The sequence below is a fragment of the Grampus griseus genome (assembly GCF_964374135.1).
Source record: "Grampus griseus genome assembly, chromosome: 18".
In the NCBI taxonomy this organism is placed as follows: Eukaryota; Metazoa; Chordata; class Mammalia; order Artiodactyla; family Delphinidae; genus Grampus; species Grampus griseus.
In genome coordinates this window covers 29,979,742-29,999,090 of record NC_139012.1, presented here as the reverse complement: position 1 = coordinate 29,999,090, position 19,349 = coordinate 29,979,742, and the positions used below count along the sequence as shown (strand labels likewise).

The following is a 19,349-nucleotide window of genomic DNA, read 5'->3' as shown; positions in this document are numbered from 1 at the left end:
TGCGGTGGCTTCTCTTGTTGCAGAAGCACGGGCTCTAGGCTCGCGGGCTTCCGTAGTTGTGGCTTGTGGGCTTAGTTGCTCCAAGGCATGTGGGATCTTCCCCGACCAGGGATCGAACCCTTGTCCCCTGCATTGGCAGGCAGATTCTTAACCACTGCGCCACCAGGGAAGTCCCGATATGTTAAGTATTGCAAAAAGGCTATGTTTTAGGATGGTTATTTGGCAATGCAACAAAGGCTAAAGGCAGATACAGCATGAAGACAGCTGGACGTATTCCTATTATGACAAGTAATATAAGACAGAGTAATCATGGTGGTGTGCCATGAATGAGTTACAGGTGTGTAGCGAAATTGACACCACCACCACCACCACCCCACCACCCCGCCATAGCCCTAAGGAAAGCCAGGTGAGGCCTCATCCTAGAAGATTCCCTGAGCTGGTTATGACTGCAATGACAACCTTATTTGATTAAGTCAGGTGTTGTACAAATACTGAATTTCATCAATTGTTAGATGCATATTTTTTCGCATCTGACTCCTGAGAAATCATACTGCACACTGCATCAGATGGCTGCTTACAGTGGCGGGTAGGCAGGCAGCAGGTGTGACTCAGTTGTTTTTGCAGGTGTATACGTGAACTTGGTTACAGCTGTTCAACACTTCTATTGAATCACAGGTATTGCTGGCTGTGTACATACTATGTTTAAATGCCATGTGAAATGCCTTTAAAAAGATTATGCTGTTGAGGAGCAGCTAAGCCCGTGCGGCACAACTACTGAGCCTGCGCTCTAGAGCCCGCGAGCCACAACTACTGAGCCCACGTGCCACAACTACTGAAGCCTTGGCGCCTAGAGCCCGTGGTCGGCAACAAGAGAAGCCACCGCAATGAGAAGCCTGCGCATCGCAACGAAGAGTAGCTCCCGCTCGCTGCAACTAGAGAAAGTCTGCACACAACAACGAAGACCCAACACAGCCAAAATAAATAAATAAATAGACAGACAGATAAATAAATAAATAAGTGTTCCTTTAAAAAAAAATTATGCTGTGATTTGGCATTAAAAAAGTTACCAGGAATGGAACCAGGCATGGAAAGAGAACAGTGTGTTGTAAACTTAGATCAGTAAGGCAAATATGGGTTATTGGAGGAACGACCAAAATTCCATGTGTTCTTACAAATCAACCAAATTACAATTCCTAAAAAAGGTGGATATACTTGAGTAGATAAAACAAAAGTGTTGCTTATTTCAGTTCAAGGTTGGAGAAGTTGCCAGATCCCTCAGAATATAAGAAAGAAATTTATAAAAATGAGAGAGCAGTTTTTGAGTCTCAAATACTTTCGTTAAGACATCAAACATCAGTTTGTCAAAAACTTCCCAGTGTGTTTGAATAGAAGCTGCTGAATTTGCAACAGTTGCTGAAAAAAATGAAACTATGAGTTTAGTCATGTAGGAAATAACATTTTTCGGAGGTTCAGCTGCATGTTTTTATTTGGTTATTAGAATTTGGGGCAGCTGTATCAATTATCTGACGACCCCTTTGAATTTGAGTATGAAAATTTTTGGTAGATATAGCAGTTAGGTGTTGCTGTGTAAAAAAGCCCTGCCCCCCACAAATTCCCAATGTCATACTACAAACAAACATTTATTTAGCTTACATGTCTTGGGGGTTAGCAGTGAGTTGGCCAGTGGAGGCTGGGCTCAGCTGAGGCGTTTCTGCTGTGTTCCAGGTGTCCTTACTCTCTTCCTGGAACCAGCAGGCTGGCCCAAGCTCATTCTTCTCCAGGTGATGACACAAGTACAAACAGCAAGCAGAAGCTTATTCAGGCCTGGATTTCGAACTGGCATACAATTATTTCTGCCTCATTTCATTGACCAAAACAAATCACATGGCTGAACTCAATGTCAAGGGGTGGGTAAATATACAGTTAATTCTCATTATAAAGCTACCACAAATGCTGAGTTAGTAAATACTGAACCATTGCTCCTAGCGGAAACAGGTTAGGTTCCTGTGAGCCTCTGGTCACATTTTAATCAACAAATCAACACATTTTTTATGTGTATTTTTGTTGAAAGTCCCCACATTTAATCTATATTGTTGATTCGTAAACACTGATCCCAGGGCTAACAGCACTGTAACTCATGCCTGAAGGAACTTATCTAATACATGTATTTTCTCTATAAGGCACATCACAGTCTTCCTGTGTGTGGGAACACAAAACAGCACATGAGCACAATGCTTGGGGCCATTTTATACAGTGAAATCATCAACAAAAACACACAAATGCCTTAAAAATGTGGCACTAAATAGACTGCAAAAAGGACACATTTCCAATACAAGACCTTGAACAAGAACGCAGAGCACAGACTTGCTTGACCTCAGCTGGAAACTCAATTTTTTTTGCCACTCTGAGCATGTCTGTGAATGACCTTGAAAGTGACATGGGTACTGATTTGGGGGTTACAAATAAATGTTAGCAAGTAGGTAAATTCAAAACGCAGAACCCATGAATAATGAGGATTGACACTACTTTGCCTCTAGTGGAAAAAACTTCAGTGTTACATGGCAAAGGTTATAGATAAAGGAAGAATTAAAACATAGGGACCTGGACTTCCCTGGTGGCACAGTGGTTGAGAGTCCGCCTGCCGATGCAGGGGACACGGGTTCGTGCCCCGGTCCGGGAAGATCCCACATGCCGCGGAGCGGCTGGGCCTGTGAGCCATGGCCGCTGAGCCTGCGCGTCCGGAGCCTGTGCTCTGCAACGGGAGAGGCCACAACAGTGAGAGGCCCGCGTACCACAAAAAAACAAAAAACAAACAAAAAGAAACATAGGGACCTTATACATATGTATAACTGAATCACTTTGTTGCACACCAGAAACAACATTGTAATCAACTCTACTTCAATTAAAAAATTAAAAAACAAAACAACAACAGAAAAAAAGGGAGCCAATAATGCAGAATCTTGGGCCCCATCTTAGACTTATTGAATCAAAATCTGCATTTCAGATTCCCTAGGTATTTTTATGTACATCCAAGTTTAAGAAGTACTGGACTCAATACCATGGTGGGTATATGCATGCCAGAGGCTGAGAATTAAACCCTACAAAGATCAGAGGCTACTACATTCATAAAGCTTTTTTTTTCTTTCTTTCTTTCTTTCTTTATTTTGGCTGCATTAGGTCTTCATTGCTGTGCGCGGGCTTCCTCTAGTTGCGGTGAGTGGGCTTCTCATTGTGGTGGCTTCTCTTGTTGCGGAGCACGGGCTCTAGGCGTGCGGGCTTCAGTAGTTGTGGCACACGGGCTTAGCTGCTCTGCAGCATGTGGGATCTTCCCGGACCAGGGATTGAACCCGTGTCTCCTGCGTTGGCAGGTCGATTCTTAACCACTGCACCACCAGGGAAGTCCCTCATAAGGCTTTTATGGGTCCAAAGGTCTAGCCCATAATGGGACAACCTCTCTAAGATGAAGGATAAGCTATTGTACCCTGCAAGAGGCAGAGCACTTGGTGGGTTTCTGGCTTTTGGATGCAGCATACATCACATTTGGGAATACAGGTGCAACACACTTATTGGGTGATATGGATGGCTGCCAGTTTGAGTAGATCCCTGAGCAAGAGAGTCCTCTGCAGCAAGTCCATGCTGGAATGCAAACTACCTTCTGTTTGGCCCTAGATCTCAGCAGATCCAATGGCGCTAGAGAGGTCCACGCTGTGTGGAGTCCTAGGGAAGCCCTAACAGGAGGGTGACAGTGCAGGACCTCAAGGTTCTGGACCAACGCCATTCCTCTGACAGTAAGTCATTTGAAAAACAACCCCTGGCATGCCACTAAGAGCCTGGCTGTGCAACTGAAGTGATTATGCAACTATGGCTTCCCATGATGAGCTGGACATTTCAGATGTACCACCTCACAGTTGGGTGGTATTGCAACAATCTCTCAGATAGATAAGGAGAATGGGGAGTCTTGGAAATTCCTTGGAAGTTGAATAGTGGCCAGAAGAACATGAGTGGGAGAGTTGGAAGTTCCCCAAGAAAGGCAAGCTCAGTGTAATTATCTTTTCCTCACTCCCTAACTGCTCCTCTCCCTGCATTCCCTCTCTTGGGTGCAGCAGTAACACGCACTCTACCCCAGGTCAGATCTCTGGAGTCGTCATTGACAGTGCGGGCTCAGCAGTAGGATACCCCCTTCAAACAGTATCTCTTTATTCTATGCCTGCCCCTCCTGCCCTTCCGTCACCGCTACTGCCTTAATTAAGTCTCTCATCATTTCACTCTGGCAAGTTTTCCACATTATTGAAAATGGGGTTTATGCATATCTGATTATTCCATTCACTCCTCAAATATTTATTGAGCATCTACTATGTGTCAGGCACTGGGTTAGGCTTTGGGGAGAACGATGTGAGGAATTCAAAAATGACATTGCTGCAGGCCTTATGGAATTCACAGCCTGATGGAAAAGAGAGATGAAAATTCTCCTTAAAATCCTTCAGCGGTTCCCCGCTGTTTTCAGTATGAAGCCCAGATATCTTGACCAGTTAGTCCCTTCCTATCTCTCCAAAACTGTCTCTAACCACTGCCCTTCAGTCTTGCAGGCTCTGCAGCCACAGTGCACACTTTCCCTTCTTCCGAGCACCCTCCTCTCTGACTGGCTACCATCGACTTTTTTAAAGGCTCACTCTAGCTGTCCACTTCCTCCAGGAAGCCTTCTGGACACTCCCTTTCCCCGTTAGCTGCCCTTTTGTGTAGTTTCACCAACCTCATGCTACCACTATCACACGTGTATCACACTTCATTGTGATTCTTCGTTCTTTTGTCCACCTCTTCTACCCTACTGTAAGCTTAGCTTTGTGTACCCAACTCTTAGTTACAGCGTCTGACTCATAACAGGTACTTGACATTTTTTCTACACGGAACTGTGTAGGTATATAGAAATGTTCCCCACTCTGTAACAGCAGACAAGGCCGACATATCACTTCTGCACCCTGGCAAAGGAGCTTCTGAGCACGACTAGCGTCCTCTGGGTGTGGGGCCTCCTGACTGGCAGCGCCCAGGTCCCTCCCTCGACGAACAGGACTCAGCGGCGCGCCCCCTAGCGTCTCCGGCTGATGATACAGGCATGGGAGGGCGCCGGAGAGCACGCGGTCCCAGACCCCCGCTTGGCGCATGCGTGGCACTGGAGCAGTCCCGTCGGTTCGGAAGAGTCCAAGCGCGAGGGGAGAGAGCTGAGATTCTTTTCCCTTCTGCAATAGGAAGCTGGCTCCTATTCTTTTCCTCTCCGATTGTATCTTAATTTAAAGTGGAAACCTTGACTTGTGGTTCTGTAGCGAGCGATAAAGGAGCTAGAGTGTTGTTAGACTTTTCTAAGTCTCTCGGCACCCCTCCCTCGGGGCGCAGGGTTGGACGGGTCCAGGTCAGGAGCAAGGGGGCGGAAGCGGCGGCGGCTGTCAGAGCTGGAGAAGGGCCGGGCGGAGTGGCCATGGAGAGTCAACGCTGGCTGCCGCTGGAGGCCAATCCTGAGGTGAGCGTGGCTCGGGTCTTGGCTTGAGGCCGCGGGCGGGGGCAGAGGGCACCGGGCTGCCGCCTCTAGTCCCGGGCAGTTTGTCGCTAAATGGTGTTCTCTGTTTCGTTTTCAGGTCACCAACCAGGTGAGTGAGGTGTCTTGTCGCTTGGGACCCTGGCCGCCTACACCCCTGCACTCCCCAGGAGTCTGGGATTTAACTCCGTGAGGGTCCTTCTTGCTCACCTTCAGACGGGCGTGCCCTGTTTGCGGCCGCTTCCCTTCCACCTGGGTCCTGGAGATGCTCCCAGCTGTCTCTGGTCCCATTCCCCGTCGTCAGCGTTTCCTGGGTTTTTTGGGTCAGAGGTTTTGAGGGACGTTCACCCTGTATTCCAGTTCCTCTTCTCTCTTCGTTTTGCCTCCTGCTAGTGCCGAATCCATGATTGTCCCAGCCCTGTACCTTCTAGGTGACTAATTTGCCTGCAGCACCTGACTCCAAGCTTTGTAAAGGCTCCCACTCAGTCCTTGTAATCTCATCCGCCACTTGCACCATGAAATCATCTTCCAGTCATCTTCTTTCGCCCGATCAAGTCACTTCTCTTCTCCGCCACGCCCCCTTTCTCTTCCAGTTTCTTAAAAGTGGAATTTAGTTGCTTTTATACCATAGGAAAGCTCAATTCCCACGTCATCCTTTGCCAGCTACAACCCTTTAAGTTCGTTTGGGTGTTGGAGGTTCGGGATGGGGAAGGAAGAGGGAACATCTCGCAGCCTCTCGATCAAAAGGACAATAAGTGCTACCAGGTATAAACTTTTTATTTGCTCAGGTGTATTTTGCCTTCTCCTGTTTTTCATTCTCAACAGCAAGTTTACTTTTTACTGCCCTCTTAGTTTATCATACTTCTCCCCCCCCACAATAATCTTCCTTCTCATCACCAAGGAATAATGATTCATCCTGTACTTCATTGGTTTTCGGTTTTGAAAGCTTGTAGAAAATTCCTTATATAAAGAAAGCAGATAGAAGTGCTTTATTTTAATGTTGTCAGCAAACTATTTTTTTATTCGGGTTTATTACATGCTATTGAAATGATTATTACTGCCTTAATTCTTGTCTCTTTAGTAATCTAGTAATTTGGTAATGAACAAAGCTTGGAACACAGCATATATCTTTCATGTTATTAAGGTGGCATTTCCTATCAATATTAATTTTCTTTTGTTTTACCCTCTTTGACATTTGTTGTTCATTTTTTTGCCTAAAACATTTTGACAGCTTTGTAAAGAAAAAAATTTTCCTTCTGAAGAAGTCAGTATTTACAACTTCTGATTTAGTGCCCTAGGAAGGAAGCATATTTCTCTCAGACCTAATTCCAGATATTTTTATAACTTTGGTTAAAAATCAATTTACCGTATATCTGGGCTCTGTTCTATTCTATTGATCTATGTGTTTGTTTTGATTACTGTAGTTATATTACTGTGGTCTTGAAATTAAATAGTATGAATTCTCAAACTTCATTCCTTTTCAAAATTGTTTAGGCTGTTTTAGTTTCTTTGCCTTTCGATATAAATTTTAGAATCAGCTTGTCAACTTACACAAAAAATTTTGGTATGATTTTGATGACTAGGCCTATAGATATATTTTGGGGAAAATTAACATCATAACAGTATTGAGTCTTGCAATCCATGAAGCTGGTACCTCTCATCATTTACCTGGGTCTTTGATTTCTTTCAACAGTGGTCTGTCGTTTTAGCATGTCGATCTTGCACATTTTTTTGTTTGTTTATACCTAAGTATTTAATGATTTTTGGTGCTATTGTAAATGATGGTGTTTTAAAATTTCATTTTCTAGTTGTCCATTGCTATGTATAGAAGTATAATTTATTTTTACATGTTAACTTTGTCCTGCTGCTGTGCTAAATTCACTTACTCTAGTGGCTTTTTTTGGTAGATGCTTTGGGATTTTCTATACAGACAGTCATATTCTCTGTGGTTAGACTGTGTTATTTTTCCCTTTTCAGTCTGTATGCTTTTTATTTATTTTTCTTGTTGAACTAGTTAGGACCTTTAATACAAAATTGAGTAGGATGGAGAGAGAGAGGACATCCTTGTCTTGTTCTGGAACTTAGAGGGAAAACATTTGATTTTTGATCATTAGATATGTTAGGTGTAGGGTTTTGGTAGATGCTTTTTTATCAGGTTAAGGAAGTTCCCTTCTTTTCTGAGTTTGCTGAGAGTTTTTATCATGGATCACTGTTGAATTTTCTTAAATGACTTTGCTATATCTCTTGAAATGATCATTTAAGGAAGAAATAATACTAATCCCACATAAACATAGAAGAGGGGGGCACTTCTCAACTCATTTTATGGCCAGCATTACCAGACAAGCCGTAATAAGAAAAACTGCAGACTCTCCCTCATGAACATGGATGTAAAAATCCTCTACAAAATATTTGCAAAGAGAATGCAGCAGTATATAAAAAGGATAGTGTATCTTGATGAAGAGCCGTTTCTTCTGTTATTGCAAAGCTGGTTCACTATTCTAAAGTCAATCAGTGTAATTAACTGTATCAACAGACTAAAAAATACAATCATTTTTAGATGATACCATTATTATTTTTAATAAGATGTAAGCTTATATAATTGGAAACCTATATTCTAAACCTATGTTCTAATTGGAAACCTTTGTTCCTGAGTAATCTTGGTAGACTATAAAACACATTCACTTATTCACATCAATTAAATAATATTTGAGGGGCACCTTTTGGAATACCAGATATCTGTGCAGGAGCTGGTTATATTTGGTGATGAAAACATTTATGGTTTTCTGCTTTTCAGTCCATTGGGAAGACAGACAATAAACAAGTAAGCAAACAAATAGTTAGCAATTATTATAAGTGCAGTGGAGAAAATTAATGGTACAGTGATGAAGACCATCAGGGAAAACATACTAGGTTGGATGGTCACAGGAGGCCATTCTGTGGTGACATAAACAGAGAAAAGATATTATTAGTATATGATTGTACACTATTTCTGGCATGCTTTGGTGTGGTTAAGTTTGTTTTAAATTTATTTTCTTTAATTAAAAAAATTTTTTTTGTGTTAGTTTCTGCTTTATAACAAAGTGAGTCAGCTATACATATACATATATCCCCATATCTCTTCCCTCTTGTGTCTCCCTCCCTCCCACCCTCCCTATCCCACCTCTTTAAATTTATTTTTTAAAGAAGTAATGTACATTTAGTGGGAGAATGGACAAGTATCTAAGAAGTAATCAGTGTAACCAAAATTTTTGTAGTTGTTTCTTTATTCTCTTTATGTTAGTGGCAGAACTGAGGATCGAAAATGAATGGAAATTTAATTAACTCACTCAGAATTTGGAAAATTTATAAATTAAGCCACAGATTAATCCCAACAACAATATCCATCCCCACCTTTTCTTCTTTCCTCAATTGAATGGAATCATAGGCCTTTTACTTATCTTGATTTCACTCTGTTACCATTTGTTGCTTGCATGTGTCATTATACTCAGTGTGAGCAAACACTGTTTAGTGCTCTAACAATGCCTAATTGGTATAAGAATGATTAACACATGTCTACTATATGAAGGTTGTTAGTAACTGTTAGACGTTAACTAGTAACCATATGTCTCAGTAGATGTAGTAAGTAGTGATTTCTTTTGTTGGTTTATATGCTGTCACTGCCTTCTCAGGATATTTTGTCTTGCTATAGGTAGGACTTACCTAGAATAAAATCAGTTAAATGATAGAAAAAATTATTTAAAAAATTGAAGCTCCATTTTATTTACATATGCATTTAAGGGGTAATAGCAGCTTGTAGCTGATGGAAAGTTACAGGTAATTAAGCATCAGGAATTATAACATTTTTTTTAAAAGAACATTTTGTGATGTGGGCAATCATAGAATTTCTTTTTATGACCACACTAGATTTTCATCTTGATTATGTTTTGTGATTTGAGTATTGCACAGCCACATTATGTAATTTTAAATACTGCGTTTTAGAACCACCCATTTCTGATGTGGAAATTCCCTAGAAATATTCCTAATGGTGGATTTTATTGAATAGGCAAAATATTTTCTGGCTGAAGGAAAAGAAATTTACTTAACGTAATTGTTGTATTTAGTTGCTTAGTGTTGGAAAAAGATTTAGAAGTCATCTGCTAAATTATTGCCATGAACATACAAATATTCATTAGTTAGTGTTTCTCATCTTGGGAAAAACACCCTTGTTACCCTGACCTCCTCTACTACCTCCTCTCTGTTTCCCTTCTTTGTAAATTTTCACAAAGCATTGTCCATAGACGCTCTTGCTACTTTCTTATCAGCGTTTTTTTCCCCTGTATTCTCTCCCATCTAGTTTGCTTCTATCCTTACCATTTCACAGTAACTACTTTTCTCAAGTTTATTAATCACGACTTGGCCAGATCCAGCGTTCACTTTTCTGTCACCATTTTCTTGATCTCTCAGCAACATTTGGTAGAGTAGCCCACTCCATCCCTCTTGAAACATCTTTTCTTGGCTGCTGTGATAATTCTGGTTTTCCTCCTATTTCTCTGACTGCTTCTTAGATTTGCCTTTGCTGGATCATTTCCCTTCCAATTACTAAGGAGTTCCTCAGAACTTTGTCCTACACTGCTAATCTTTTTATATTTTCTGTTGTATAGCACTAGTACTGTCAGTTGTCACCTATTCTGTGTGACAGATCCTGTGTTCCTCCAAGTCCTGACTTCTCTACAGAATTGGAAACTACTATATTCAGCTACCGCTTTTACAGTATATCTCATTTGGATGTCTTATAGATATCTCAAATTTAACATGGCTGAAAAAGAAATCTGGCTTTACATCCTCTCATTTCTCCTGCAAATCCACTTCCCCAGTCTTTTAAGGGTACCACCATTTATACAGTGCCCAAGTCAATGTCATTAATTCTTCACAACTATGCTAGTTTGGAGAGGCCATTCTTGTACTGATTTAATTTCTTGGGTTTGAATCTCTGCTCTGAGACTATAGGCAGTTACCTAGCCTCTTTGTACCTCAGTTTCTTAGTTTCTTATAACCCCTCCTAATCCTGTAAAATTGTTGTAAGGATGAAATAAATTGCTGCATGTAAATTATGTATGGCAATGTATAGAACAAAGCATGCACTCTGTGAAGTTTACTGTTTTTAATATTTTTCTTGACCTAACCTCTCAGATCCAATGATCCGCAACTCTGGTAGACTCTTCTTTCAGAATCTATCCCAAACCTGGCCATTCTGTTCATTTCTACCACTACGTACCAAGCCACCATCATCATTTGTTTGGACAACTGCAGTAGCTTCCTAACTAGTTTTGCTGCTTCTCCCTTTACCTCCCTAAAATATATTCTCAATATACACCCAAGGAGATTTTATAAAAATGCAAATCACGTCTGTGTTTCCCTGCTTAAAACACTCAAAACACAAAACAGCCTTCCATTGCTTGTCCTTAGAATGCACTTCAAGCTGCTTACTATGGCCTGATGGGGAGGTACTGCCTGCCTCCCACTTTTGCTGGGCTGCAGTCTTTGAATGCCCGTCCTGTTCCTGCTTCAGTCTTTGTACTAGCTCATCCTTTGCTTGAATCATTCTGATCTGGGTTGTTTCATGGCTGGTTCTTGTCATTTGTGTCTTAACTTAAAGTCCTCTCCTCAGTGAGTCTTTCCTCATTATGCAGGTCATGTTCCTTCCTTTTCCCACCACTGGCCCTGAATCTACACTGACATCATGTCTTGTTTTCTTTTTTTCATAATACTTAACCACCTTGTGAAATTATCTTGTTTATGTGTTTACTTGTTTATTGTGTGTATCATACCACTAGAATGTAAGTTCTGTGAGAACAAGGACAAGTCTGAAGTACTTAGAATGGTGCCTGGCCCATAGGGGGCTCTCAACAAATAGTTATTCAATGGAAGAATGAATAAATTTTATATAGCTCCTTTCATGCTCCAGAAAATCTTTCTTAAAATTATCTTTAATGTCATGAATCTTTTGCTTGAATACTTCAGTGAGCAGTATTCTATCTCATAAAGTGATTTAGTTTTTTATTATCATGAGAATAATGTATAATTAGAAGAATTATATTTCTTTATATTGAAACAAAATCTGCTTTCCTGTAACTTCCTCCAGTTGTCTGTCATCCTCCCATTGAAACCATACAGAGTAAATCTAATCGATTCTTCATGATATTACTAGAAATATTGGGGGAAAAGGATTATAATAATTTAAGTTTTCTTCGAACATGCCCAGATTCTCCAGCTGTGATGTCTTCCAAAACCTTATCATTCTTGGTGACCTTTCTTTGAGCCTGATTATTTGTTGTCATCCTTCATAAAATAGGCCTACCAGAGCTGATATCATATTCCACTCTGAATAATCTGTGTTGAAATAGTGTGTTACTAAATTATCCCGAGTAATACAACTTTTAAAGCAGATCAGCATTGCATCACTTACGTTGACAATTGTGTAGTCCATATTGAGCCTGCAGTAAAGTAAACTCCTTTTTTTCTTGGTTCCTACATAAAATGTTTTTAGTATTTCCCCATTCTGTACTTAAGTAATTTCATTTTTGTTTGTTTACTAAATAGCTATTAAAATTCATTTGGCTGGTTTCCAGACTTTAAAAACCATTGTTTTCTCATTTAACTATTAGTTATTTTCCTAGTTCTGCATCTAGCAGTTACTACTAGTATACTTTTACTAGTAGTGATATCAAGCAATTACTAGATAAGTATAATTTCTGTCATAACCCAAATCATTAGTAAATTAGTAACAAGGCAGAATCTATTACTGTCCTGAGCTGGCCATTAAAGACCAGAGCAAGTGACTTAAGAACAAATTTGAAAGGAAGGTAGATTTAATTTTTCTTTTGTTTTTATATATTTATGTAATCAGAGTTTTTGTTACTTGACTATCACCTAAAGAATGAGGAGGAATTCATTAAAAATGAGGGGGAGGGCTTCCCTGGTGCCACAGTGGTTGAGAGTCTGCCTGCTAATGCAGGGGACACAGGTTCGAGCCCTGGTCTGGGAAGATCCCACATGCCGCGGATCAACAAGGCCCCTGAGCCACAACTACTGAGCGTGCATGTCTGGAGCCTGTGCTCCGCAACAAGAGAGGCCGCGATAGTGAGAGGCCCGCGCACCGCAATGAAGAGTGGCCCCCGCTTGCCACAACTGGAGAAAGCCCTCGCATAGAAACGAAGACCCAACACAACCAAAAATAAATAAATAAATAAATTTTTAAAAATGAGGGGGAGAGGCTAACAGTTTTTCAGATATAAGTCCAGTTTGTGTGCAAAAGCAAGGTAAGGGATGGTTATCGACCCTTTGAGAACTTGAAGAGTTCGTTGTGGCTAAAATTAGAGAACAAAGTACAGAAAGGTACTTTAAGCAGTGAGAGACAAGTAAATAAGCACCAGAACATCCAGAGCTTGGCATGTGGGTTCTGGCAGCATGACCTTGAAGAGTCACAGAACCTCCCAGGCTCAGTTTTCTCATTGGTGAAAGGATGTAATAATAAAACCTCCTTTGCAGTAAAGGTGAAGTGCATTAAAGTTCCTAGCATAGTTTCTGATACAAGATACTATTTTTAAATATTTACAAATAAATTAAAATATTCTGTATCTGGTGGAAATTTTCTCTTTGGACCATTGAAAAGGATAAGTTAACCAAGAATGTTTTTGGGCACATATTCTAATTTACTAATTGTTTTTCTTGATAGGCCAAACGTTATTGTGGCATTATAAAAATTTAGTGAGCTAGTCAGTCAGAATTTTTTGTTATTTTATTACCCAATGTTTAAAAAAGCCTGAAGACAGATATTAAAGTTTATAAATCCCTTTATCATATTTGATGCAAACAGGATGCTTTTAATTGTGTAGAGATGGCTTTGCAAGTGCCTGTACTATATAGAATACTTTTCTTTGTAAGCTGGAGAGATTTTTTGGGAATAGTTTTAAAACTGGCATTATGTTTTATCCCAGTTTTGTAAATTTGAAGAAAATACATGCATATCAGTTCTGTAGATTTGTATCTTTGAAACTACATCTATTGTAAAAATAACACTTTTTAAAAACACTGGAAGAAAAAAAAATGGAAGATAAAAAGTTGAGTTCCATACCATCCAAGCTAACTACTATTAATATTTAATATTTTAGAGAATTTCTTTTTAATCTTTCTCTATTTGACTATGATCATCACAAATGCACGTAGGTTCTTCTTTTTCCTTTAATTATAAAAGTAGGATACCTTCGTTATTTAAAAAAAAGTGAGAGGTAAAAGTCGGAGACTTTCTTCCTCACCTTTTCTCCGAAGCCCAGAGGTAGTTACTAGGCATAGCCTCTTTTATTCTTTCTATGCATATGATGACTTCCTGTGTGAGTCTGACCCATAACAATCTGGAGTCAGAGGTTGCATCGATGTACTTAATAGATATTAGTTAAATTGAATGTCTTTTTATCAATCTTATTTGATTGGCTATATGAGTAAAAAGTTGAGGAAAAGTATGATTCCAGTTAAATTTTAATCATTTTTTTATATTTAATCTTCTATTTAATCATTGATGTGTCCTCAGTTTGATACTAATCACTCTTGCTACAACTGCTGCCTTTGGAGCTTGGTAATTTTTATACTCTTTAGCTTTGGCTGATAATTGGAACAAGTTTACAACTTCAAGGTAATTTGCCAATTTTCTCCAGACTGTTTTTTCACTAAGATGTTTAACTGTTACTTTCAGTTTGCAGCACAGATGTAAAAATTACTCTGTTACATGTACCTCTTGTTTTATAACTTTATAGCAATATGGCTATTGGGGGTACATAATATTAACAAATATATTTAAATTCTTTTATCAGGGTTTATGATACTTTTCCTTGACAGTATGCCTTTCAGAGCTGTCAGTCCTGTGCAGGTAGTATTTGGAGTATTTGGAGCTGATAAATGCCTGGTTTTAGATTAGAAGCCAAATGTATCTTTCCTACCTCTTGGCACAACTAAAAAGTATATGTAAAATATTCATTATAGACATAGCTTAACAGACATGTGTAGACATACAGATGGCTAGATTATCTATTAAGATAGAGATACAATCTTTAACAAATTCAACAAATTTCTTGCAAGTTCAGCAAATAGAACTTGAGTGTCTATGGTTTGGCCAGTACAGTGCTAGGCAGTGGGATTAAAAAGATGAATAAGACACAGTTCCTTCCTTTGGCTTTGCAGTCAGTTTTAGTCCTTTTTTAGTTTCTAGATAGAATTGAATATTGAGGAGGGCATAGACTAAGAATTTCAGAGGAAGTGGAGAAGGGAGAGGGAAGTAGTTTGGAATACTTCATTGAACTTTATTAAAGTCTGGAATCATTAATAGGAATCAGATGAAGAATAGGTATTAACTAGAGAGGGCCATTGATTTCTGTGGCCCCAGACTGTTGCAGAGCATGTGACTTGATGAATCTATGGATGTTGAGCACATTCTGCCAAGATAAGTTTTTTAATTCAGAGTATTTCTTATTAAATGTATCTAAGACCTTATTTTTGACCAACCATACTATCAGTAAGTAGCGTTTTTTCTACAGGCAGAGAATTGGAGGGATGTGGAGAGTGGTCCTTTAATCAGGAATGTCTTGTCTTATAGAACCTGACTGTGAGATGAATAACACTGTTTATGTAATAGGGCATGGCTTCCATTGGTTTTGCAAGATCTCATTTGATGATCTAAGTATGTGTGATCGTTCTTCAGGGAGAAATACCCAAGGCACCTTTTTATTTTTAAATCTCAGTTAATGTTGGAGCTTCCCTGGTGGCGCGGTGGTTGAGAGTCCGCCTGCCGATGCAGGGGACACGGGTTCGTGCCCCGGTCCGGGAGGATCCCACATGCCGCGGAGCGGCTGGGCCCGTGAGCCATGGCCGCTGAGCCTGCGCGTCCGGAGCCTGTGCTCCGCAACGGGAGAGGCCACAACAGTGAAAGGCCCGCGTACCACAAAAAAACAAACAAAAAAAACCCAAACAACAAAAACAAAAAAACAACTTAAAGATAATGTTAGACCAGTAGATACTATAATGTATTCTCAAAGTAAGGTATAATGATGCATTTTTAGTATGTTTTTTGTTTCCTCTACTCCTTTATTATTTCTATCATGTAAAATTTATTTTGTGATGGTGAACTTTTTAAAACCATCAATTTCCTTCAGTACAGGCATTTATTGAGTTTATTGTGAAATTGACATCATTCTTATTATTATGTTCTTTTTTCCTTTTCTCTCTGCAATAGATTAGGGTCTGATATTTTATTTCCCTATGAATTCTTAAGAGTTTGAAAAAACCACTGCTCTTTTGTTACAGTTTTTTTTTTTGCTAGTTGTAGGGGAGACAGTGAAGCTGAGTAGGTTTCATTGTGTACTGAAAGTCAGGAAGCCAGCAGGTTACTTTATTTTTTATATAATTATTTTTTTAATATTTATTTATTATATATTTATTTATTTATTTTGGCTGCACCTGGACTTAGCTGCGGCATGTGGACTCTTAGTTGCGGCATGCGTGCGGGATCTAGTTCCCTGATCAGGGATTGAACCGGGCCCCCTGCATTGGGAGCGCAGAGTCTTACCCGCTGGACCACCAGGGAAGTCCCAGGTTACTTTTTATATCAAGCATTTCCTGGTGTTCCCACAAGTTGCTTGGACTTTTTTGGCCTTATACACTCTTTGTTCATTGATAAAACTTGTGATATCGACCTATCATCTATCTTTAAACCTCAGTCATCATTTTTGATAATTAGGATAGACTATGCTGATTTACTACCAAAATAATTCTTTATGTACTAGAACTTAGATGCATTTCCTTAAAAATCCAATGTTGGGAATGAGTTTAAGATACCAACCAAGCCACTTGTATGTGTTCGGTGAAGTCCTCATTTATTATGTTCAATCCCAAAGTAATGGATTTTGAAAAACGGAGTTTTGCTTAATATGTTGTAAATTTTAAATGTTTGTTAACTGATATAAATAAATTGCTATCTCTTCCTACCTTATTCATGGAAAACCTGCTTGACTTCATTCTTATTGAACATCAGTAATATTTGTACCTTCCATTCCCTTTTATGTATCAGATATACAGTATATACACATTATTTCCCTGTTAACACTAAACTAGTTGTTTCCCCTTTTTACCAGTTTCTCAAACAATTAGGTCTGCATCCTAACTGGCAGTTTGTTGATGTATATGGAATGGATCCTGAACTCCTTAGCATGGTACCAAGACCAGTGTGTGCAGTGTTGCTTCTCTTCCCTATTACAGAAAAGGTAATTGTTAAGTAAGATATAGTTTCCAGTAAATGCAGAATTCTCTTTCAATGTTGAATTAAACCTATGCTGTTGAATTAAACCTATGAATTAAGAACAGATGACTCCCTTCTTGCATAAAGTGAGGAAATCTAGACAGTGGGGACATCCTAAAAATCTAGTTTTATTAAAGAGATGTATTTAGATTTTGATTTGTAGATTGACAGAGAAGCCCTGAGTCTTTTAAACTCTGGTAGTTTTTTTTTTTTTTATAAAATATGGTTAGTTTGCCTCAACTGTTTTGATGTGACATTTAACCACAATTTGATGTGTATGCTTTAGAACTGTTAAGTACTAGGATATTCTTAAATCTGTCTTAGAAAATATATGAATAAAGAATATTCAAAATTTTAATATATAAAATATGTAAATGTTTTCAATATATACGTAAAGAAATCTTTGTTTTAAGGAGGTAGATGTAACTAATGACATGGGTTACATTATTTTCAGAATAAACTTGATTTGGGTGAGAATCGTTAAGCTTAAATACAATTTAATTGGCAGATTTAGGATATGTTGGGGATTATAAACAGCTATTCTTAGCTCTCTGTATCTAAGTTCAAATCTCCATTTTTCAGGCCTTCTAGAATGATATCTTATAGCCATGTGCATTATGGAGCCATTTTAAAACAGTTTTGAGTCTGTATCTTTCTGATTTTTATTTTTAAACTTAGAAATAATAGGATGAATTCAACATTGTAAAAAATGAAGTAAATGGGAAGATGTGAGGAATGAGTATTTATACTTATATAAGTAGAAAATGTAGTGGCATCTGCCACTTTCTGATATCTCTTACAATTTGGTCGGTCCCTATTTCAGCTCATAAGTGACATAATAAAAATCACTCAAAGGATATGTAGTGGATGGTTTAGGAAATATGAAGTGTTTCAATCTTCTAAGTTCTAATTTAGAAACTGATTATGTAGCTGTGAATGGCTTCAGCATACTAATAGCAAAAGAATTGTTATGGGTACATCATTATCTTTTAAATAAAGTCAGTTACAGTGTTTTAAATGTGCTTTACGCTATTAATTTATTTCTCTCTGATATTTTTGTTGTCTTTAATTATGGCAGACCACAGTGAAAACACAGTCACTTTCCTTTTTCCTATACTTGCTCTGAATCATTTTAGGATTTTTTTTCTAAACCTTAAATCTTGAGAAGTTATCAAACTTTTTGATAACTTTATGGTAAGTTTTTGATAACTTCAAACTCTTGCTTTGTCACCAAGGAACATTGATGTTAAGCAACAACAATAACAAACTAAACTCTAGGACTGTACAAAACATTTCAGCCCAAGACCTTACTGTATTGAACTTTTCAGTTTTTATCAGTTGAACTTATATGAATGAATTAATGGTTCAGAATTTATTCTGAAAATATTTACAAATTTAATTTTGGATATATGTATATGTATAACTGGTTCACTTTGCTGTACAGCAGAAACTAACACAACATTGTAAATCAACTATACTCTAATAAAAAATAGTAAAAAATTAAAAAAATAAAAATTTGATTTAGGAGCACATTTATAAAAATTATTTTTTCAGGCACAGGTACGTTTGTTGTTAAAAGCAGTTCCTTAATTATGGGTTTTAAATAGACATCATTTGTTTCTTTTATCACAGGGGTCAGCAGACTTTTTCTGTGAAGGGTCAGCTAGTAAATATTTTCAACTTTGCAGGCCTGATAGTCTCTATTATAACTATTCAACTTTGCCTTTTAGTATGAAAACAGCCATAGACAATACAAAAATAAAACTTTACTTACGAAACCAGGCAGTGGGCCAGGTTTGGCCTGTAGCCTGTGGGCTGTAGTAGGGCTCCCTACTCTACTGGAATCTGAAAATTATAGGAAAACAATAAACAAAACAATAAAATCATCTTCCTACTCTCTTCCTTCTCCTCACTTTTGTTTTTAAATTTATTTAATTAAATAATTTATTTATTTTGGCCACATAGGCTCTTAGTTGTGGCATGCGGGATCTAGTTCCTTGACCAGGGATCGAACCTGGGCCCCCTGCATTGGGAGCACGGAGTCTTACCCACTGGACCACCAGGGAAGTGGAGGAAGTCCCCATCCTCACTCAGTTTTTTAAATATTTATTTTATTCAGGTATAGTTGATTTACAATGTTGTGTTAATTTCTCTCCCCACCCATTTTTTAACCTCATTATTTTTAACGCTTTTTACAATTGGAAAAATGAGGCACAGAGACATTAAGTAACTTGTTGGAGTTGCACAGCTAATAATGGCAGAGCCAGATTGTGGGTTAAGGCAATCAGATGTAGAGCTCACACTTTTGACATTATTGTACCATATTGTTTTTACAATCAGTTGTTATAGATAATGGTGAATGTTATGAATACCATATACTTATAAATATAGTGTGAATTTTGTTAATATAATATGATGTAACAGTATAGAAATGTGAAAAATAGAAAGTAAAAATCCTCTAGTAATCTCTTATCCCAGATCTCTTATCTCTTATCTGTT

The 19,349-nt window shown here is 38.5% G+C and overlaps 1 protein-coding gene across 1 annotated transcript in view; it reads left to right on the top strand.

Annotated features, from left to right (window-relative positions):
• Positions 1–5,441: 5,441 nt before the first annotated feature.
• The window catches only part of UCHL3 (ubiquitin C-terminal hydrolase L3), a 44,118-nt gene continuing 30,210 nt past the window's right edge, over positions 5,442–19,349 (top strand). Inside the window, exons 1-2 of the mRNA XM_082675694.1 lie at positions 5,442–5,512; positions 16,687–16,815. Coding sequence (XP_082531820.1) covers positions 5,471–5,512; positions 16,687–16,815 — 171 coding nt within the window. The 5' untranslated portion in view covers positions 5,442–5,470. The remainder of the gene's footprint in view (positions 5,513–16,686; positions 16,816–19,349) is intronic.